Source organism: Psittacula echo (assembly GCF_963264785.1).
Source record: "Psittacula echo genome assembly, chromosome: 1".
NCBI lineage: Eukaryota > Metazoa > Chordata > Aves > Psittaciformes > Psittacidae > Psittacula > Psittacula echo.
The window spans coordinates 60679359-60703651 of record NC_137735.1 but is presented as its reverse complement, the minus strand read 5'-3'; the positions used below and the strand labels follow the sequence as shown (position 1 = coordinate 60703651).

At 40.6% G+C, this 24293-nt stretch overlaps 1 protein-coding gene across 17 annotated transcripts in view; it reads left to right on the top strand.

The window, feature by feature from the left end:
- The window catches only part of ADGRL3 (adhesion G protein-coupled receptor L3), a gene marked incomplete at its 3' end in the record, with an annotated part of 327501 nt that overhangs the window by 37482 nt on the left and 265726 nt on the right, over positions 1-24293 (top strand). For 16 of the 17 annotated variants that reach the window (XM_080613903.1, XM_080613905.1, XM_080613916.1 and 13 more), the window contains exon 2: positions 22609-22822. In XM_080613903.1, the coding sequence (XP_080470029.1) occupies positions 22609-22822 (214 nt within the window). Of the gene's footprint in view, positions 1-22608; positions 22823-24293 lie in introns of those variants that run through there. The other variant, XM_080613909.1, reaches the window with a different exon arrangement.

The window sequence follows — 24293 nt, the reverse complement described above, 5'->3', positions numbered from 1 at the left end:
GCTGCCTGGGGTTTGCAAGTGTCTTTTCCAAAGGCAGAGCAATACTGCTTCTCTTTGCCCAGAACCAAGATGCGGGAGAAGGCAGAGTTTACTCCACTAGACAGCTGACAACTCTGGCCCCAGCATGTAATTTCTGGAGACGTTAGAGACTTGCTGGCAGTGAATCCACTTGATGCATGCTGGTTGACGAGGGAGCTTGTAGAGAAAGCTAACTGAAAGACCCAGTGGAGGGCTGAAAACCTAATGCAGATCCCCACATGTGGGATGCAAGAACCCAGAGTGTGGAAGGTGCGGACTTACTGTCTTTGTACAAGAGGTTGCCAAACTTTCAACTGCCATATTTGTGGATATGCTGTGAGTCAACAGCCCATTCAGTGTGCTCTGGATTTCCAAGCCAGCTGCTGTGTAATCCCAGCCACGCGGATAAGTGGAAAATATAAGCCTAGGGAAACATGACCAAGCCTTAGTGAGATACAGTGCAATCATTCTGTGGATAGCAGACAAATTGCAGGGATGTTGTGATAACAAACCCATGCAAGAAGAGAGGTTTTTGCTTGGAGGCTTGTGCAGCTGACATACAGCAATACCACTTGTGGTGTGGCATGGGTCTAATCCTGGGAAAACACGAGAGAATACCACAGAGCAGGGGGACAAAGCAGATATCTGGGCCCTGTCCAGTATTTGAATGTAATGTGAGGATGCAACTGAGGGAGAGGAATGTCTACAGGGTGAGGTGAGGATAAAAATAAAAAGAAGCCTTTTCTCTCAGCCTTGTTTCCTACTCCTTCCATCTGTGAAAAGTCTGTGTGGCTTCTGAAGCATGTAGCCTGATGTACTGCTAATGCTGATAGAGAAATCCTTGTATCACATGACACTGCTCATAATTGATGGGTGGCGGGTGGCATCAAGAGAACCCTTAAGAAAACTGAGGAGTTGGTCTAGTCCAAAAGCTTTAATGAGGATGCAGAAGAGAAGTTGTTACTGTTACAAGGGGAAAAAAGATACACCACTGTTTATCTAGTGACAAAAATGGTTATTGATCTGGGTTATGGCAAGCTGACCTGGCAGAGTTCCTCAGCTTCCTGACCTCAGGAAGTTCTTATGGTATTTCTCAGAGCACTTTTTTACACTGAAAAGGCTTCCATGCATGAAGATGTGCACCCTCAGCAAGTTTGCCGATGACACCAAGCTGTGTGGTTCAGTTGGTACGCTGGAGGGAAGGAATGCCATCCAGAGGGATCTTGCAATGCTAGTGAGGTGGGCTGATGCCGACCTTATGAAGTTTAACCATGCCAAGTTGTCGTGGTTTAAGCCAGTCGGCAAGTCAGCCACGCAGTTTCTACTCCCTCCCCTCCCTGCCCAAGAGGGATGGGGAAGAGAATCGAAAGAATGTAACTCCCATGGGTTGAGATAAGAACAGTCCAGTAACTCAGGTATAACACAAATCACTACTGCTACCACCAATAATAATAATGATAAGAGAAATAACAAGGGAAGAGAATATGATACCACCCACCGAAAATGAGCCCAACAGAGCAGAGAACATGCCCTTCCGGGAAAGTCCCAGTTACATCCCCAGGCATGACGTGCTGTGGTATGGAATACCTCTTTGGCTAGTTTGGGTCAGGTGTCCTGTCCCTGCTTTCTCCCGGCTTCCCCTCCTCCCTGGCAGAGCATGAGACTCACAAAGTCCTTGGTCGGGGTAAACATTCTGACCAGCAACTGAAAACATCAGCTTTATCAGTATTATTCCCAGGCTGGAAGTCAAAACCACAGCGCTGCACCAGCTACTAAGAAGGAGAAAAACTGGCTGCTGCTGCTGAACCCAGGACACAAGTGCAAGGTCCTGCACCTGGGTCAGAGCAATCCCAGGCACAGCTACAGGTTGGGCAGAGAAGAGATTCAGAGCAGCCCTGTGGAGAAGGACTTGGGGGTGTTGGCTGATGAGAAAATGAACATGAGCTGGCAGTGTGCGCTCACAGCCCAGAAAGCCAACCATATCCTGGGCTGCATCGCAAGGAGTGTGACCAGCAGGTCGAAGGAGGTGATCCTGTCCCTCTACTCTGCTCTCGTGAGACCTCACTTGGAGTATTGTGTGCAGTTCTGGTGTCCTCAACATCAAAAGGACATGGAACTGTTGGAACAAGTCCAGAGGAGGGCCACGAGGATGATCAGGGGACTGGAGCACCTCCCGTATGAAGACAGGCTGAGAAAGTTGGGGCTGTTCAGCCTGGAGAAGAGAAGGCTGTGTGGAGACCTCATAGCAGCCTTCCAGTATCTGAAGGGGGCCTACAAGGATGCTGGGGAGGGACTGTTCATCAGGAACTGTAGTGACAGGACAAGGGGTAACGGGTTAAAACTTAAACAGGGGAAGTTTAGATTGGATATAAGGAAGAAATTCTTTACTGAGAGGGTGGTGAGGCAGTGGAATGGGTTGCCCAGGGAAGTTGTGAATGCTCCATCTTGGCGATGTTCAAGTCCAGGTTGGACAGAGCCTTGGGTGGCATGGTTTAGTGTGAGGTGTCCCTGCCCATGGCAGGGAGGTTGGAACTAGATGATCTTAAGGTCCTTTCCAACCCTAACTATTCTATGATTCTAAGATGGTTGTTGATGGCATTCATAATGCAGAAGCACAAAGATGCTGCAGAAAATGATCACTGGCAAGCACTATGCTAAGGTCTGTGTGCTCCTAAAGAGGGGATGATGCAGAGTATGGGCAGGCTCACCGTGTTTTCCACTGCTGAGAGCCTCCAGCCTCCTCATCGCTTACCCACCATCTCTCTGCCCTGGTTTCCTGGCTGATTGGGGGGGGAGAAGGAAATAAAAAAGCCTCCAAAACACTATGTGGGATCTCACTAAGCTTTTTTCGGTTGGGCTGAAAGGAAAGGCTTTCTGTAGGTTCTGTTTGTTTATTTGTTTTGCATAGCTGTTTTAAATTGCATTAAAAAAAACGAAAAAATATCTTTGCAAGGTATTTATTTTCCTTGGAAGATATTTCAATAGAACAGTGTTGGCTGTGTGTTTAACAATCTGAGAGGGAGATATTGTTTGAATTTTACTTTCCAGTTCTGGTATGCCTTACAGACTGCGTTGTTCAATGTGAATCTGGGTAAATAACACATTTAATCGAAACAACTGCTGCAAACTTCTGCCTATGGCTTTGAAGTTAAGTGAAGTTGTGGCACCTCTTTATTTAATTCTGCTAATGAAAAGAGTTTAATTTTAGAAGCATGATATTTTATTGTGTTCTTGCCTGGCACAAGATATATGGAAATAAACTCTGTTTACTGGATTTACTGTGCTCTGTGTGACTGTGCTGAACAGGGATGGTGGTGCAGTAAACATTAACAAAAATGGGAATTGCCCTCTGACTTAAGGGTCCTGGACCAAAGCCATACCAGATGAGGGTTGCCACTGTGAGGAAGGGATAATTTCCAGAACTGTCTCCATGTGTGACAGATCCATTAACATGCATCAGTCAGAATAATTTTGTTTGTTCTTGTTTTCTTGTTGTCTCTGGTGAATGAGGATGGAAGTACAAATGCCTTATGGATGTCATCTGAGCCTTTGAGAGCTTTTTCCTGTACTGCTTAAAAGGACAGGCTTTTTTTGCGCTGTTTTGGGACTCTCAAGGGCCTGGAAGAGCCTCCACTGGGTCTGTTTTGTATCTCTCAGGCTTTGTATCTGCTAGGATGGCCTTATGTACAGCACTATGGCTGGTCCTCAAAGTTCTCTCTGCAAAGAAAGACACAACCAGGTGGTGTCAATGCAGGGAAGGCTGATGTGATGTTTTCTCCTCATGTTCTTATTATGTTCAGGGATATCTCAACATGCTGCTGAAACTCTCCTGTCTTCTTTTGTGTTGGAGCAAGGACCAGGACTGAGCCAGCTTCTAAATTTGCTCATGTTGAACATCCCCTGCGAAGCATGCGCTGGGAGCCATCCCTACATGGGAAAGAAATGAAAGAGGAGGGGGGACCACTTTGTCTTTAGGTTAGAAACAGGATAGTGGATGAAAAAGGTCAGTTTAAAGTTGTGACAGTGTGCATTAAAACCAAGTTTTTAGGAGTTTATCTACCACTTTTCAGATGGCTTATTTGTTTAATTCTAGTCAGTTCAGTGAATTAAACTGTTTCGCTTCACCTCACTTAACTTCCGTGTGCAGAGAGGCCTAAGCAATTGATATGACTTTTGCTTTTTGTGACTGTTATTTTCTCAGGCGTGTTTTTGATTACTATTGTCTCTATTGCAGTTATTTGTTCTTCTACAAAGAGGGGGCAAAACATTCCTACTCTGTGTTTTATTCCTTTGTCCTCATATGAGGCAGTTTAAAAAAAATCTCTTTTTAATACCACCTTTTAACTGCCATCTTTTAGCAGGCATTAAAAGCAGAAAAGTAATGTATTACTTTGGATTTACTCTGGAAATAGATGATTTTGAGATTATAGGAGAGTCATCTCATTGAGCTGCTGAAGAACTGATGATGTTAGTGACACTGCATCTCTGCCGTTCCTGTGCTCGGCTTCTGATATAAAGCTCGACTTGCTCAAGGAGTGATAATATCCTGGCAAGGCATGTGTGTGCTCTTGTGTCTGTGTAATGTAAATCTGTAAGTTAACAATGTAGGATTGTTTCACCCAGACATCTATAACCCGAAGACCTTTTTTTCATTTCATTTATCTCCATAGCAGTAAACAAACATTTGGATTTGATTTGTGTGGCAATATTATGATGTACCCATCTTATTGTAGGCTTCTCCTGAAGTCTCACTGAGTAGCAGTTGATGTGTTCTCTGCAGCCTGTTGATCATGATAGCGGAGGGACTGATTGGCACGCTGTCTTCTCCCTGTCTGCTGATATTAATATTAATATCAAAGAAAGCTGTTTGGTTCCCTTTCTCCTGGGCAACTGCAGGAGTCAATCACCACTCCCTGATGTGAATGGCAACAAAGAGAAGCTGTTCCTTGATTCAGAGCAAAAGAGCCTAAGTGGGTGCTTTGATTTCAGAGAAACTCTGCCCTGTGAGGGATCTGCAAGGTTAGTCTGTCAGTGTTCTTCGGAATTGTGACTCCAAAGCATTTTGGCAATAAAGAAGAGTGAAAGATAAGCAGGCAGGCCTTGAGGATAATTTTACATTAATAATGATGACTTATAAATGCCACTCTAAGACAAGTTATTCCACTGTGAGAGTCAGACCATTATTAAAATATCTAGCTCTATAGAGGTGCTATGCTGGTGGTAAATGGATTATTGACTTTTGGCTCCTATTTTGACTAAAACTACTTACAGGATGTAAGAACTCCAGCAAATCCCAGTGCCTAAGGTGCTAATGTATGCTGTAAATCAATAATATATTAGTAATAAAAATGACCAAAGCATGCATCCATTAAGGATTCATAATAGAAATTTGTTTAGGTTATATACTCTGTGTATTGATTGCTTCTATTTAAAGATGTACTTCATCTTTGAAGCAGAGTGCTTATGTATGTAGCTGCCTACATTTTAAATCCATCTATTTTTAATATGTAATAAACCTAAATAACATAGGGAAATATGTATGAATAGAAGTCAGTATTTTATATTGCAAAATACTATGGGAATATAAGTATGCTGAGAAGTCACAAGTAGATGTCTGATTCTGATTTTGCTGAAACCTACATATTGGGTTGACATACCTGAGCAAAATAATAAGCAACATATGAGACAGTTACTGTTGGCAGCTCCAGGCTTCCAGGTAGCTTATGTTTTTCTTGGCTTTGTGCCTTAATGTTGAATTGCTCACCTTTCCATGTTGTGATATATTGTATAATGTAACATGGTGTTATATAGTAATACTGTGCCCTGTTTTGCCTATGTGGTGTGGGCAAGTTTGTTCTACAGAGCTGCTAGCAGAATGGAGCCCCTGCTTCTATGCAGTGCTGCTGACTCTCTGCAACTCCCCACATCTGACACAGGTACCTGCACAGTCAAAGAAGGCTTATGGGGCCACGCTAAGCTTGGGGACACTTGCAGCACCATGACTGGGAAATAGGATTTGAAAAATAATGCCCCCAACCCATCCCAGTTACATCATACCAGAAGCCTTAACACCTCTGCCTTTGGTTTGGTACTGTAGGGTGTACACAGCAAAAACATTTTACGTAGCTAAATACTACCTAGAGAACAGTGAATAAGCTTTGCAGAATTATAATAATTTATTAGATAACCATATTGGAAGGCTGAATTAAAAAAACCCCAAAACAACATAAACACAACAAAATGTAGTGCCTTACCAACTCCTTCATCCATCCTCCTAAATTTAATGTGGCTGACTGGTCCAGGATCCAGCAATGCGTTTTCAGCAATGAAGAGGTACATTCTGTAACAATGAATGATTGAAAACAATTCACATGCCATAGCTACAGTCTTTATGTCTCACTGCAGCAAATAAAAAACATTTTAGATTACAGAGATTATGGTTCATTATGAAAACAAAGCAAGCCTCTGACTGAAATCCCATCTGTTGGTTTGCATTAAGCAATTCCCTTACTCCTCCTTGCCGTTTTTTTATTCCTAGGAATTCAAAGAAACTGTCCTGGAACATTTTTATGTCTATTCATGACCAGTAGATACAGATAACGTACAAACCTTCTTTGCATGGATGAGCGCAGCAGGTGTCTGCATAAAAGCAGACTGAGAGTTTTTCATTGTTGTTTTGTTTCTTTTTGTATTCTAAGATAAATTCAGCAGGTTCCATACTGCCAAATGTCCCATTCTCCCAAATCTGCATAGAACTTTAAAGACAGTCCTATGATCAACAGTCCAAACTGTTTGCACAATAGAGATCTTGCCCGGTAATTTGTGAATCAGGCTCCTGTATCTTCTGTATGAGCTGTAACATATCTTCCAGAAAAATACTTAGTCATGGTTTATGGACTTCAGCTGATAAGGAATGTATCATATACCTAAGTAAACTGTTCCATGGTAAATTACACTGTTAAAAATATGTACCTTATTTCTAGCCTGAATTTATCTGGCTTCAGCTTCCAGCTCTTGCATCTCGCTTGCCTTTCTCTGCTAGATTAAAGAGCTCTCTACTGTAAGAAATATCTTTCCCCTTTAGATACCTGCAGACTGTAATGGTCTTTCAGACTAGTTAGACAGACTAAGCAGCTTTGGTGTCTCACTTGTAAAACTGGCTTTCCAGGCTGTACTTGATTTTTTTTTTTTTTTTAATTATTTTTTTTTTTTAATTTTCTTAACTTATTTTGCAAACACTTGTGAAGTTTCTGATAATATTTTTGAAATTTAGACTCCACAGTGTACATGTTTCAGTAATGAACACATTAATACCATATGCAGGGTGATTCCATCTTCCCACTGCTGCTTCTTATTCACCTCCTAATATTCACAGAGATCATGTTTGCCCTTTGAGCCACTGTGTAGCGTTAAAATTCTTATCAATTATGAAAACGGTCTTGTTTCAGAGTGACTGCTTGTGAAGCTCTGGTCTCACATGATGAACACTTTTTGTATTCCTGTGTGGACTTGTATTTGTCTGTATTAAAGCACGGTCTGCTCAGTGTATAGATCAATCCGCAAAATGACATGGTTCATGTCATTACTTAACATTTCATCAATTTTTGTACTGACTGCAAATTTGGCAAGCTTTGAGTTTACTTTCTTTCACATCATCAAGAAGTGTGTTGAATCATACTGAGCTGATGAGGTTCTTGCTGAACTTTCAAAATAGTCCAGCTAGGATGACAATTCCACATTTACAATACTTTTTTTGACAAGCGGCAGCAAACAGATTTTTTCTTCTGTGTGCAGCTGGACTTTTAATGGTTTTGTAGCCTTAATTTCCCACCCCGCAACTTCCTCCTCCCAAAGCTTTCTAGTAGCAATGTGCCAGTATCCCAGATCAAGTTAAAAACCAGCAAGGGCTTTCAAAGAGAGTTGTGGGGTTTTATTCTGAACTCCCAGGTAGAAAATATGTAATTCTGCAGAATGAAAAATACTGAGCTGTTTGATGTTATATCTTTGTCAATATCTGATAGAATAAAAAGCATCTCTTTATCACAGTGAATTATAGATACATCTTATAGAATCATAGAATCATAGAATAGTTAGGGTTGGAAAGGACCTTAAGATCATCAAGTTCCAACCCCCCTGACATGGGCAGGGACACCTCACACTAAACCATGCCACCCAAGGCTCTGTCCAACCTGGACTTGAACACCGCCAGGGATGGAGCGTTCACAACTTCCCTGGGCAACCCATTCCAGTGCCTCACCACCCTCACAGTAAAGAATTTATTCCTTATATCCAATCTAAACTTCCCCTGTTTAAGTTTTAACCCGTTACCCCTTGTCCTGTCACTACAGTCCCTGATGAATAGTCCCTCCCCAGCATCCTTGTAGGCCCCCTTCAGATACTGGAAGGCTGCTATGAGGTCTCCACGCAGCCTTCTCTGCTCCAGGCTGAACAGCCCCAACTTTCTCAGCCTGTCTCCATACAGGAGGTGCTCCAGTCCCCTGATCATCCTCGTGGCCCTCCTCTGGACTTGTTCCAACAGTTCCATGTCCTTTTTATGTTGAGGACACCAGAACTGCACACAATCCTCCAAGTGAGGTCTCACGAGAGCAGTGTAGAGGGGCAGGATCACCTCCTTCGACCTGCTGGTCACGCTCCTTGTGATGCAGCCCAGGATACGGTTGGCTTTCTGGGCTGTGAGCGCACATTGCTGGCTCATGTTCATTTTCTCATCGACCATCTGTCTGCTTCTTTCCAAATACAGATTGGAATGAGTTACTAAATATTTGTAGGGGGGTTGATTTTTTTAACTTGTACACCTTACTATTTAAAAAAAATACTGCTGCTGCTTCAGAAGTTTTGCAGGCATAATTTTTTCTTAGTTTGATGCTCCATCCTTTTTTCATTTGTATTTTGAGATTTTACTACTGCATGTCTGAGGGTTTTTTAAGTGAGGGCAGACTGTTTAACAAAATAAGCTTTTTTTCATGATTGCAGAGTTGGGGATTTTGTCATTTGGAAACAGACTTCTCAGTTTATTGCCTACATTTTTTTAGCTTAAGTCTTTATTTCTGTTTAATTTTGTTTGAGTTATTTTCATCTACGAGGAGCTATCGTGAGTAAAACCTTCAAATGTGCATATTACCAGTCAGGACTATGATCTTACTTTACTTTTCAAGGCATCAGTGCATTATTGGTACCCTCACAATATGAGCTTTCCAGCAGATACTTTCCTTATAGTAATGCAATGAAAAAATTGCTGAGATATATTTAGGAGTAGCTCTTCCTCATTTCTTATCTGATTTAGGGCCTTTATATCAACCCTATACAAGCACAACATCCTGTGTGTTAGCACCTCTATCAAAAGCAGTAAGGAAAAGTATTGCACGAAAAACTACATGAGAGGATGGGGTCAAGAAGAGGCTTGCTCAGTGACCTTTGATATTTTGCCCAGGTTGTTCCCCCCAGCCCCTGCAAAACAGTTTTTTAATCCTACACATGCTTTATTACACAATAATGAGGAGAATGGGAAAACCGTAAGTAGAAAAGTCCAATTTCTTTCATGAAGGTTTTTCCTTGTGCTCCAAAAGTGCCCTTGAAGGACAGTGACAGCAGGATGCTTTCCTGGAATATGAACAGCAAACACAAGATGATGGAAATATGCAATATTGTTTTCTTGGAAAAGGCGGAAAATTCTAGATTTGAAGTATAGGTAACTATAAGAACAATGCTTGAAATAAGTACTGAAGTAAATGGGTGTTACAGGTATAGGAAAAAGGGCCTGAACTGTTTCCTTTGCTAGATAAAAGTATGTTGCTATTTAGAAAGTGCACTTAAATGTACTGTATCATAATTACATTAAAAATTTAGCCAATAATCTCCTAGAAGCAGTTCTCTGGAAACCTTTCCATGGTCCTTTTTTCAACTTGGAATAATCCTTTAGAAATCTTTCAGGAGAAACAGTACAGAAGGATTTGGCAAGTGTCATCCCATAGGTCAGTGCTGAGTGAGGGTGTTGGTGTCTGCAGGCTGTCTGCCTCTCAGTCTCCTTGGAAGGTACCCCTAACCCTAGGCTGGGGTCCTGAGGATTACTGCCCTGGATGTGATGGCACCCTCAGGCTTACCCATCAGCCAAACTCAAACAATCTGAATGAAGCTGCCTAGACCATCTTCTGTCCTGGGAGGTCAAAGCCAGGACCCTGCAAGCCTAAGGTCAGTGTTATTTGAGGTCTCCTAAATCTGCCCTGGCCTACAGGGACTGCTTTGTTTGGGGTTCTGGATCCTGCATCTCTTCTCACTGGTCAGGGAAACTGTGTGCCTCAGGTGCTGTTATGTGGCTGAGCTGCAGGGCTCAAGTATGCCTGAAATAACTTTGCCATTCTGATTCTCCAAAGGCCTCCTCTGGGCATCCTCTGGTGTCCATACAGCACTGCCTTGTCTGGGGCTTGAAAAAGGTCTACTCTTTCTGACCCTGTATCTATAGGGGAAGGAAGAACGGAACCTTTCATCAGGTTATTTTGATGAAAGCCTTTCTTTGCCTTTAGGCCTGATACCTCTCACTGGTTTTGCTGGGCAATTGGATCCAGGGTTTTGTTGCCAGAGAGATCAGCAAAAGATTTACTTCTTTCATCTACCTCTTGGAGGAGGAAAATTTGGAACAAGATTAGTGATTGTGTTTGAAACAAAAAAAAAAAAAAAAGAAAAAATAAAAGGAAGGGTAAAAAAAAAAAAAAAAAAAAAAAAGCCTTCCATTCATCATAGTTCTTTGCAGTGGGTTGTTTGGTTTTTATTTTCCCCTGAAGGAAGTTAGGTTGTTTTTAAAAAACATATTTTCATTGAACTGGTGAGCATTGTGTTCTCAAATACAGTATCTGCATGTGTTTGTTATCCATGGTGGATGGCTATCTTTTTCTGTGCCACTGTAGCTCCTGTCTCTAATCTGCATGAATTTCCTCTTCTCCTTAAAATGTCCTTTGGGGCACAGACCCTCTTTTTGTTCAGTCGTGCACAAGGATTGACTGTGAAGGAGCCCTACGCTTTCCCACAGGACAAGTAATAAATCATAATATCCAGCACTGTAGGGACTTTCATAAAACAGGGTTGCCTTTTAACCCATACTGGGTTGTTGTTTTACTGAGCACAATGTCTCTGTGAGTATTCATACTTATTACTGTTGCTTTTTAAAACGCTTCGTAGACTATTGTTAACAGTGTTTGAAGGCTGGAGTGGAAACTGAGTGGAAATGTGTATCCTGGTGTCCCCTGATTACTTTAAACTGAAATTGTGGGGTGTGGAGGGCAGGACTAAGAGCATTTTTTTTCCAGATAAAAATGTTGTAAGGCAAGTTTGGCCGTGCTGCTTTGCCCCAGCTGTCTTGGCAGTCCTGGTGCTGCTGCAGGATAAATGCCACCTCCCTACTGTAAATCCCAGGAGCTCTGGAAGCTGTTCACCTGACTCTCCTGGGAACAGTTAATCTATTCAGAGTGTTTCTAGGAGCTTACAGGTGAGCATTATTTCATTTTTTTTTTGTGTGGCTCACCTTGAAATGAGCAGTATTGTGTGTGCATGTGTATTTTATATGTGTATATATACACAGATGTATGTATGTAGCGTTTCTGGAACAATGTTTGCACAGGCTGCATTAGGTGGAAAAATAATTAATCACGGTGTTCACTGTGAGCAGGTCATTGCAATATGAAACTTCATTCAGAATTTTAGTTGCGTTTCCTAGTAAGCGAACCATTTTGTGGAATTAATTTAATTCATTAGTTTTAATGTTTAGCTATTTTCCACTGAGAGGAAGGTGTGTCTGGAAGCGAAAAATATGTGATTTCTCTAAAAATCTGCTCTTGCTTGGAATCTATTTCCACTTGGAGCAAGTGTGTGCATTTGAGCTCATCCCACAGATTTAATTCTCATGTTGTTCTATATTTTCAAGACTGGAGGGAAGTGAATAAAGCTGGTCACTGATCACATGAAGGCATATGCTTCTGCAAACATCTTTTTAGCTCTCAGCATATGTGAGGTGAAATCTTTGGTCTTTTGAGGTCAGAGGAGAGTCACGTCACAGACTTTGGGGAGAGTCGTGATTCAGAGGGTTACGAAAAATGGCCACAGCCTACTGTTACGTATCAGCAAAAAGGTAATTAGATCTCCATGCCTCTGCTTCTGAGATAGAGCTCACAGATGTCATGCTATGGAAATTGTCATCCAGCAGCTGGAGACTGGGTTGTCTTTGTAGATTACTCGCAGATCTTGCTGATAAGCACCCACTGGTTTCTAACAAATCAGTGACCTTTAAGATGTGTTGCGTAGGAGACCCCAAATTTCATCTTTCTGTGTAGAAAACTGCACCTTTCATTTTGCCTGATACATATATATCTTGCAATTATAGAAGTGTGTGTGTATATATATGAAATACACACACACACATATTATATGCATGATGGTCACACATTATATATGCATGATGGTCTGCAATTCTGGGAGGAGGCAAGATCTGAAAGCAGTCTCAAGCTTCTTTATAAAGCTTTCACAGAGTTTTTATAGAACTTTCATATGGCTACTGGAAATAACAAATTATCTGTTTTTATTTACGGCAGAGATTTCAAAGGAGCCGTGATGGCTGAAACACCAAGAAAAATCACAGTTAGTTATTTAACAACCTACAGTTTAGCCAAATTACTTCCTGAAGATGGCTTCTTCAAGGTTTGGGTAATTTTTTGTAAAATTAACTGTAAAGGAGTCATTCTTTGCCTTCAATGATGTAAAGCAATTGGTTTAAATAATAAACATTTGAGGCCACAGACATTTATACAGGTATTTGAATGACAGGCTCTAATACTTACGGCAAAATTCTTCTGTTTTTTCTGCTTGTCTTTTTCTCTGGACAGTTCTTCAGATTTCACACAGTTTATCTTTCTGGGCATTACAAACTTAAAATAGCTTTACTGCTCTAATAAACAAATCAATAAACAACACAAAATAATCCTCACTCTGCTGTTTGTAAGTTCCTTTAATAATTCAGATATTTCTGCCAGAGCAGAAGCGTTCTCCTTCAGAGGTTATTCAGGGAACTATAAATCAAAATTAAACTTCAACTTTGAGGAGGTGTTACTCAGTAGGAATCTACTGTTTGCTGTCACTCTTTTTTTCAGCAAAGCTCCAAATACATACAACTTGTCTGATCTGTGTCAGCCTTAAAAAGGATTTCTGAATCTTCTGAGTTCAATTGAGCTCCTTCTTGTTTGGTTGAGTTGGATTTTTGTTAGGTTTTGTTTTGTTTTTTGTGGTGATTGTTGTTTGATTGATTTTCTTTTTTTCTCCTATAGTGAGATAGAAGTCAGATCTGGGCTTTGTTGTGTGCAGCCATTGTCCATGTCAGACTATTTCTGACTCCTGAGGATGCATTTGGGTCTCGGTCTCCTCCAGTTTATCCTCATCCTGCTTGCTTGTGGCTCAGGGCTGCCTTCTCCCAGTAGCCACTGGTGCAAACAATGAAGAAGAACATGTCTTCAGCACTTAAGTGTTACTCATCTGGGGACACACTAAATCCTACTGAAGCCCAATCTGTTAACATAGCTAAAAAACCTCTGCTGGTAACAGGAAAACTATTCCAGGTTTGCCTTATTTTAGCAAGGTTAAAAAAATTAAGCTACTGTTTTAAATGGAAGCAATAATAAAGTGTAATATTAAATGAACTTATGATTTAATATGAAGTCCAAAACCAAACAGATTCTTTTTACTTAATGTTCTCATACTTGTTTATCTAACTGCCTCTATGATTTTATTTACTATAGTGGTTTATAAAAGTTTTTATCTGAGAAAAAAATAACCTTACTGTCTAATAAAATTGATCTTAATGGCTACAATAAAAAGCTACAGCGGAGTAATTTAAAATAGGGTGAATTTTGTTATTACTCAAATTCTACTTGCTTCACCGTATTAATTTGTGTTGCATTGAATTCGGGTCTTCAAGGTTGTTCAGCAATATCAAAGTTTCACTGTTTTGCATTTGGGTTTGGGGGTTGGTTTGTGGTTTTTTTGTTTGGTTTTCTTTTTTGAGACAGTTAAGTGTCTGTTGTAACAGCAGTAACTGAGTTAGATAAGTAATAAATGGCATGGTCTTCCTTATTGAAGACGCTGGTGTGATTTATGATATGCGGATTTGTGATACAGAACCTAAAGCTTCTTTTATTGAGAACACAAATGTCTCAGTGTTACGGACTAGGTTCTGAAACCCTCATGTTTTAAGTAATGTCACTGTTAGGCTGGAGGGCAAGTTTAGCATAAGGGTTGATTATATATCTTATGCACTGAAGTGCAGGGCTTTAACCTCAGGTGCTTTCCCTATCTGTGCACCATTTTCCTGTACTTGAAAGTTAATTCATGTGAAGGAAGCCTGTGAATTTCAAGAGCAATTGTACCTGAGTACCTTCTTGTGCGTGCATGTTGTTGCAAATTAGATGATCCACTGTGAAGGGAAAGATACTTGGGAATTCCTTTTTCCCATGATGGGGCCTAATATTAATGCACTTGTATTCAATCTTCACCTTAGAGGTAGTGTTTCACCTGTCTGTTGTTCTTAACTTGTTGCCTCTGCTTTTAATTAAGTGACATTTAGCTTGAGGTTGGGACTGTGCTTCTGACCTCTGATTTGAAGATCAGTCATCATGTATTTTTTGAAAAGCACATTAAGTGCAGCCTTACGGCTTTCATTCTAAAATCTTTTGCTTCTTTTCTATGACCTTAGCTAACCTTTTTTCTGAGCAACTCTTCCAGCCCAACAGAAATCTCTCTTCCCCCCTCTTCCTCCCTCATTTAGTTCCTTTGTGGACCACTGAGTTTACCTGCCTCATGAAAGGGCTCCAGCGAGCACCAGAACTCTGGGTGTGGGCCCAGCGAGCACCAGAACTGGGTGTAGGTCCAGCAACTGACCCATGACTGGATATAGGCTTGGCAGACGGAAGCAAGACCCACTCTCCCTTCAACAACAGTGACTTGGTAGATTTGTCTTATTGTAGACCACTGCCTCCTTAACAGAATGGAGGGTAACTGTGACCCATAGTGATGCCTTGCCTTGCAGTGAGCTCCAGTGTAAATATTAGCTGCAGAGGTACTCATCTCTCTGCAAGTGGGAGATTTGTAAGAAGGCTTGGCGAAATAACATTTCTTGCAATTCTCTGACTATTTCCCATCACTCACTAATAAGGATGGAAATGGGGAAACAGAAAGAGAGCACAGTACTGATGCTTTCTTCCCCCAGGTCTGGTTCAGTTCAACCCCACATCTCTCTGGGCCAGTATGCTTTCTTGCCTCTCTCCCTTTTACGTGTCCTCGGTCAATTCCTACTGTCAGATTATTCCACTCATAGTTACCATCTGCTTTCTGTGGTCTTGCTCTTTTATAATTTCATCTCCTTTCCTCGCAATGACCTGTTTCCCTTGAAAACACTCATCCTTAGGTGCAAATAGATCTACTTCATCTTTCTTCTGGTGGATTTATTTTCTCTTTACCACGATAGGAAGAGCCAATCTAATACTTAGCAAGCCTAAGAAAATCTGTTATTTCCTACTAATGAGAATAGCTCTCCATACTTTGAGTTAGGGTTTGAGAAAGTGAGGGAAGAGAAGAAGGGTGTTTACCAGCTAAGCATGGCACGGAACCGAGGAATATCAGTGGTATGAAGTGTGAGCAGCAGAAGTACCCCAGGATATAGCTGTCTGGTGCTTAATCGTCTGGCTTTCTGGGCTGCCAATGGGTGGTGGAAAAAGCCAGTTGTTTCTGCATTGTCCTTTTTAGAGCTGACCTCTAGGATATCTAGAAATGTAGAAGAAGGAGATCTGCATGGAAATAAAAGATACTTTCTGGGAGGCTGGTGCTTGAGGGCAAAGGCTTGCTTCAGAGATATGCCATTTGGACTTGGCTAGGTTTTTGTTATGCTCCTGTTTGCATCCTTGGCTATGTCACCTTGGAAAATGGACATGTCTGTGTGTGGGTTTGGGAGCCCAAATGGAAAACCCAATCTGTTTGCTACACCCTTCTCTTGTGTATGCTCTTCATCGTGGGGCAATGTGTCCAATATAAACATGCTGCTGAATATCTATTGTGTTTTCACTCACATAACCTGGGAGCAGATCCCTAGCAAGTGTCACTTCAGTGTTATAATGGGAGTAGATTAAGCAATTTATGGAACCATAAGGTAGTTGACCTCAATCTCTAAATAAAATGTACAGAGAAGGGTATAAAGGGTGTTTCAGCTTTAATTTGATTGCAATGGCTGGGGTGTTGCACAGCAAAGTGTCTCTTTTCTGTCTTTTTTTGTGTACTCCATTCCATCCGGTAAGGGCATACTCTCGCGATTTATGAAGTCTGTTCGTGGGTGGCTGTTTGCCAGGTAAGGGGGATCACTGCTTCTGGTGAAGGTGCCCAAAGGAAGGTTGCAATTACTATCTCTTTTTTTATAACTTCTATAAAATAAGAGAGGCCAAGATAGCCTGGGGAAATGTTGGTATTTGAGTCACATGGGGAAACCCATTCTGAAGCCTTATTCTTCACTTTTGGAGGAATTTACCTAGTTGCCTTGCTTTCCCTAGCAGTTTTTGGAGTGCTTAATGGAGGAGATGAGATAATTTTCCCATTTTTATAGATGAGACAGCAATCAACTGAGGCAGAGAGGGGAAAGCTGGGAGTGGAGACCAGCATTGTCCAGCTCCATGCTTGCACTGCTGATGATTCCAGCCGTTTGGCCACAGTCTGCTTCACTCTTCATTTCTGCCCCAGGGGAGATGGATATGGATGTTGCAAACATTTGCTGCAATGTCTTGGCACTAGCTGTTGTCTATAGAATGCATCTTTAGTTTCTCTGCAGTCTAAGAGCGCAAGAAAGGCTTTTCCACCCTGTCATCCTAGAAAAGACACAGAGTTCTTTGCTATTTAATTTGTTGTTAGCATAAGTAGAGAAAGTGGGAGAGAGAATGGTATTTCCATATTTACATACTAGTTACAGTTTTTCAGAGAACTTTGAACCAACCAGGGGTTTTTTTAAGTTTGCCAGAACAAGACTGATATTTGTTAGCAGTGAAAATACTGGGGAACTGGAATATAGTACATTGGAGAAATGTTTGTTGTCACTATCTTTAACCTGAGTTTTGTTTGTTACTGATATTGTTGTTGAGATCAGAGACCAGGTATAATTTGGATTAAGGAAAAAGGAGACGGAGAAGAAGCACTGAGCGGTGTTTGCACACTGTAAATGAATGCACTAATGAGACTTTGTATCTTAATAGGGAAAAGTAGAGCCCTCATTTAGAAAAGCACTTAAGTGTGTACTTCTTTTCAGGGAGTGACAGAATCATATGAGGCCTATTAAATCAACAACTGAAAGAGATTTCAGCTTGTACCCGTATCTGAGTAAGTTTTAGAATAAGGGGAGGAAGGGATATTTTTATTATTACTTTCTGTTATTTTTTTTTCCCCACAGAGTCAAGGTGAACTGTGGGAATATTAAGTGCTGCAAAATTTCAAACACAGAAGCATTCCTCCAAATTAGTAGCAAACCTCTTCCCCCAGCATATTGTATTTGTCTTTGGGAACAGTAAATCACATATTTAGCTGAGCAGACCTAATCATGTGCAGAGCTTGTGAAAATAACTCTCTCTTTATTTTCAGCTTTTGTTTCACCACCTTAAAATATGCACTGAAATTTCACCCTGAAAATTCTGAGCCAGAACATGATTTTTTCTGGGAAAATTGCATATAAAACCTAATTAAAAGCATCATCCCACTCTTTTCTTTTAAAAGTACATCTACTACCATCATGCCTCTAAATGTAACACTGCTCAACAAGTGTCTAGCAGCCAAGAAGACACATAATTTAAAGGCTATTTCAGCATTTGATTAAGCACACAGTGATAACTACAAGCTCATGCCCTGCAGGCATGACAAGAGGCAATTATGTTCTGAGGTCAAAAGCGAGGGGGAGAAAAAGCACAAGATTTTGATGACTTACTTAGTTTTCCAGCTCCTGAAATTAGCAGAGACAAAGAAGTTCTAAATCACCCAGATAAAATACTGTCATTATCTGTTGCTGTTTCACCCTCTGCTCTCACTTTGCCCTGCAAAAGCTCAGGAGGAAGATTTTCCACCAAATGGCTGCACTTAGAAAACTCAAATTGGCATACATTTAAATGCTCAAAAGAGGCTTTTCAAAATCTTTGAAGTTCTGCCGTATGCATTTAGATGGCTGTCTGCACATAGGATTCTGGAAAAAGACACCTGTTTTCCAAAGTAGTGAGCAGCCATCAGCTCCTCTTGACTTCAAGCCAACATAATTGTCACTTATTTAGGAGATTAAATAAGGAGTTCAGCAAAAAGCTACAAAGATAGGGAGCTGCTCAAAGGAGAGAGGTGTGTTAATGAATTAATACAATTGTGCTGTGTATTTCATGGATGGGTTTTGATGTATATTATTTCATAACAAAAGGCAAACGAATCTTTGCTTTTCACAGGAAAAACTGGTAAAAATATTTAAGTAAGATTATCATATAGAGATGCAATGTCAAGAAATGTGGTTACAAGGAGATAAAGATTCAACCTCCAATCTCCCTTCAGAATATTTATTGCAGATATGGGTAGAAAAAAGCCATGAAGAGCAACTGAATTGGTCGAGGATGGCAGTATGGAAAGCACACCATTGCTTTCTCCTGTCATATTGCATTACAGTATTCAACTATTCCTACAGTTTGTCCAGGGTGTCACGTTTCTTTTATGCCATATAACCAACAAATAAATGTTGACTCCATGATACGTGATTCAGGGACTGTAGTGATAGGACAAGGGGTAACAGCTTCAAACTTAAACAGGAGATGTTCAGGTTAGATACACGGAAGAAGCTCTTTACTGTGAGGGTGGTGAGGCACTGGAACAGGTTGCCCGAGGAAGTTGTGAATGCTTCATCCCTGGCAGTGTTCAAGGCCAGGTTGGACAAAGCCTTGGGTGAAATGGTCTAGAGTGAAGCGTCCCTGCACATTGACAAGGGGTTGGAACTAGATGATCTTAAGGTCCTTTCCAACCCTAACTCTTCTGTTATTCTATACCATAGTAAGATGTCTGTAAGAGAAAGCTGTCCTTCTGACGGCAAACAATTGAGTGATTATGTGAGAAACAAAAAGGTGAATTCCAGTAAAGCCACATCTGGAAATATTTGCATCTGTTCAGAGATTCTTTAATGGGAAGCAGTATATGAGCTGGTATTTTGGGGGAGGAGTATTTGGTTTGGGTTTGTTTTTTTTCTGGGGAGTACTGGGGGCTGACATTCATGCAATTTTAGTAAATCAGTGCCATGAAGTCTCATGTACAGTAAGAGCTGCCTAAGATACAAGAATTGTGTTCTCACACCTGGTTAAGAAACATATTAACAGCTTTTACTAAACCTTTGGTTTTTCGTATTAACTGTGAAATCCTTCACCAGAAGCCTGAAGTATTGAATCATCGTTGACAGACTTACTGTGAGATTAGGCTGCTATCTTTGCCCTCAGATAAACTTCTATTTTAATAAAATCCTGTTACTGGTAGGAGTTCCTAATGTCTTATTTCCAACAAAACACAAGAGCTAAGATTAGCTGCATATGTACAGGATTGCTTTTGATCAATACAGTTAAATAAGTTGTATGAGTCAATTCTCAGAAAGTTAGCTTCTATGATTTTAAGTGAGGTTTTCCTTAACCATCACATTTAATGTCTGCTTTCTTTGAAAATATAGAATAGTAACTGCAAAAATGTATAGGAATTAACATAAAAAAATATATTTTCTGAAGCATGTGAGTCAGAGGTTTAAGTTTTGGTTTGTATAATAAAAAAGTAAAGTACTGTTAGCAATTGTCTTTGCCATTTCTGTAGTCTACATTAGCCTTCTAAAGTATCCAAATTGTCCAAGGACTGGTCCAAACAATAACCCCAAACAGCTAGTATTGCCTATAAACCTCATTTTGCCGTTTTCTTGGCAGTAAATGAAAGTCATCTATGCATATAGCAGGAGGAGGGAGGGCACTTGGCATCAGTTTTATGCCAAAAGCTGCTAGAAACCTTCTGCCTCCTGTGTCACCAGTCTGCTCAGGTTTAGTACGGTAGAGGCTCAAAAAGAGAGCTCAGCAAAGCTCTTTTCCAAATCAACAGCCTGGCATCAGATGTTTGTTTATGGTTGTATTTTTCAACTCTAAATACTTCTGAAAAATGTGTTACTAATTCATACATGCCTACATACGAAGATATTTTAGAAGCTTTGTTTCCAATCACATTTCAGTAAATTCAAAGTAACTGCATCAGAGTGTGAATCTTACTTCATGTGAGTATCTGAGAGTAGAATCAGGTCCTCTGCTTTGAGTTCAGTGTTCATTTTGGGCAAACTTTGTTTCTCTTGAAATTACCTTTTAGAGTTCAACTCCTAACTGGGCTTGTGAATGCTAAAGGTAATTCAGGCAAATGTAAACTCCTCCTCATTGCTGTAGAGTCTATTGTTTTGCAGAGCAGGGACTGCTGCGGACAGACCTTTTTAAACAGACTTAAAACCTCTTGATAGTGTTTGTAGGGGAGGCTAAATTTGCTGGGCCTACTGATTGCCTTTCTGATGATCTTCACTTCGATCAGCTATTGTTTCTAACTTTGCTGCCTTCTTCCTTTACTCACCTTGTCGTTATTAGTGACGTTAAACCAAGGGTAAGAATGAGGTATTGCATTTCAGAGATTTGCACTTGTCATCCTGGCTTCCTGCCTTCTGTAACAGGAGAATGTGGGCACAGTAAGAATTTACTGCATTACACAAATGTGTGGTGCAATATGAGCTCGGAGCAAAGCTGTTTCTCTGATCTTGGGGAAGGAGGACATCTTATATGATCCAAACCCTAAAGCGATGTAATTTTAGAAGCTGTTATTCAAGAATAATTGCATATCTGTCTTGGGGGTTTTGTGATTAGTCCAGAACTCTGGCACACTGGCAAGGATCTGATTGATATTAGAGTAATCCCTGCAAATTTACAAAAATGAGAGTGTTTATCTTTCAATAATACATATCTAAATGAGACAACTGACAATAATAGAAGGCTTCATCGAAGTTTATTAGATGTTGGATTGCTGTCCGCTAGACAGAGCAGCATTGATACAGTTAAGGGGTATACTGAGAAACATCAGTATGCTTTTATTTCCATAAGCAAACTCAGTGTGTATATCCCTTGTGAAAGTTTTATGTGACAGAATAAAAGCGCAATGGAAGGGATTTTTGGGTTTTGGGGAGCATACTTTGATGGTTTTATAGTGGGGCTGGGAGGTAGTGAGTTCTTGAAAGATGCTTGGTGTCAGATGGGCCCTTGATCTGTTACAGGGTTAAACCTTCCCTGACTGCTCTGTGACCATCACATGGATGCAGACTTAGTTGATATGTTTAGTTTAGTTTAGGAGCTGGAAGGGCACATTGTCCCTACAGCTGGAAACATTTTTGGTGTGGGTGATTTTTTTCATTCTTGTGGAATAAGGAAAGGAAAAGGGTTGGCTATTGTTTCAGCTCATGGCTGATTATGCTCGGCTGGTAAATCAACGTATTTGGTGCCCAGGTTTGCCATGTATTTCCTGTGAGATCTTCTGTGGTTGAGATGAGAAAGACAATCTATACTTCATATGGATATTTGGGGGATTAATACATTCAAGTTTTCAAGCTGTTGAAGATCTTTAAATCAAAGAGGCTGTAAAGATCGGAAATATTATTGCATTTTGTCATGTGATGAGTTTATTCACTAATACTTTAGGGCTTTGTTTTCAAGGTTTCTCAAAGTGTGTTTCTTTTTTCTTTTGCAAACTGTAGCCTGGATTTCTTTTAAAACAGGTAAGATTTCTGAGAGCTCTTTAAATTAACTTTACAAGTGTGTGCCACTATTGAACATCCAGGCAGATCCGACACAAAGCTGAGACTGAACCTTAATCACTCATTGTCCTGTATATTGGCCTTTCCATAGAAAATATCATTGCAGGGCCCAAACTTTGGCATAGTTGCCAGAACCTGCAGGCCATTCGCTGGCATGCTGCAGGCTACAGCAAAACCCATTAGTCTCATGTTTTCTAAGGATCAAGAAAAAGGAGCAGGAGCAATGCAGATGTTATTACATCTGCAGTAGGGCAGATGCAGTCTTGCTGAGCAGGTGGGATCCTGGTGCTTGGATTGCTTGTTGTCAGAAAATTTCCCCCGGTGGATCAGGTACAACACAGGACTGTAATTTTGTATTATCAAAGGCAACTAGCTTTTTCACCTGGTAAGTAGAATAACAATGCCATAGTTGCTGTTGATTTCTAAAGCCCTGTTTAGAAGGAATTGTTAGCTTATTTTTGAGATGAAAAAATCAAGTTGCTGGGTGGAGAAGTGATTTCTCTGGGCCGCCAGCAAGCCAGGGATTGGACCTCATTTCTGCAGACCATATCTCAAAAGATACCAAAACTATCTCAGTACAGCATATGGATAAAACCTGCTGCTAAATGTCATTCTGCTTTTAATTCTTGCTTCAGTATGGAAGGTAAATGTTTGCTATCTTTCTGTGTTAATCCTTGCAGCTTTCAGCCGTGCCCCAGTCCCCATGGCTGTGGTCCGAAGGGAGCTGTCCTGTGAGAGTTACCCCATAGAGCTTCGCTGCCCGGGAACAGATGTTATCATGATCGAAAGTGCCAACTATGGGAGGACTGATGATAAAATCTGTGACTCTGATCCTGCTCAGATGGAGAATATCCGCTGTTATCTGCCAGATGCCTATAAGATTATGACTCAAAGGTATAGTATTTAATATTCTTTGTTTGCTGACTGTTGTTTTTTAATCTGGTATGTACACACCAATTTGTGGGTGTGCATGAGAAAATGCAGGTACTTAGTCCCTATGTACATGCATGGAATTAAAGCTGTCATTGCTTGACTGTGGGTTTAAAAGAGTTGGGTTAGCGTCATGCCATATAAATAATAACTGCTGTAAGTACTACTAATCAGTTATCTTGATACTCACTGCATCCCAATTTTATCTCTGAAATACCTAAATATCAAAACTCTTAGTGAACTTGTAAGCGGAGTCTTTCTCAAATACACATTCACTGTTTTCTGTGCTGTGTTCAAACAGATGGCCAGTAATCTCCTTTAAACAATTAATAATTTGTTCAGAATAATTTACATTTATCAAAATATAAAAAAGAAAAAAAAAAAAAAAAGTCTCCATCCTTCCTTGTGGTGCCAGGCTTAGTTTTAGGGAGGATCTGAATTCCCAGTCAAGAATTTGCATTCACATTGGTTTTAGAATCATAGAATCACAGAATAGTTAGGGTTGGAAAGGACCTTAAGATCATCTAGTTCCAACCCCCCTGCCATGGGCAGGGACACCCCACACTAAACCATGCCACCTAAGGCCTCATCCAACCTGGCCTTTTGCAGAAGACTTGCTGAATTTCTCTGTAATGACTATTACTACTAACTGTGACTATTGCATCTGGAAGTGGTAACGAAGATATAGGCCGTGTAGACAGATTCCTGTGTTGCAGAGCCAGGGCCTAAGAATTTATTCCAACCTAGAGGTATCCTGGTTATGGAAAGCCTTTAACTGTTGCTGAGTTTTTCAGGGTATTTTCTGGCACAAGAGGTGTGGGAAGAACAAGTCAAAGTGCTTGACATGTAATTGCATTCAGTGCATTACTCCTAATAACAGCACATGAATAATTATTCAGTACATTTGGCTTTTAATTAAATAGTAATCAAAATGAGAATTTTGGGGTATTAATAATGGTATTGACATAGGCAAAGTGTTGCTAATTGAAGTCATGACAGCAGTGTTTGCATGGTGACCTAATGGCTAAAGCAGTGCAAGGTTTCAGTGGAGTATCTTGCTATTGTTTGCTGTGAGACACTTTGCACTAAAAATTGAGTTCTGTGAGCAACACAAAAGAAAGCATGAGTTTCATCTATATTTGACATGCTAACAATTATTCTTTGAGCTCCCTTTACAACTGCTCTATGTCAAAGATTTAGATCTCAAAATGCTGAGAGGTATTGTGAAAAATGGTTCCTATAAGCCCATTATTTAAGTTGAACCTCCTTGCCTATCTGGTTGAAGTCTTGTTTGTAGGATTGTACTGGTTACATTTTTCAAGACAAATGAACATGCCATCAGCCAGTCCCTTGGATTTGGCATGGTTTTAGTGGAATTACTGTAATTCTTCTGTTCAGGTTGTTAGTGGCTTCAAGCAGAAACCCTTAATCTTCT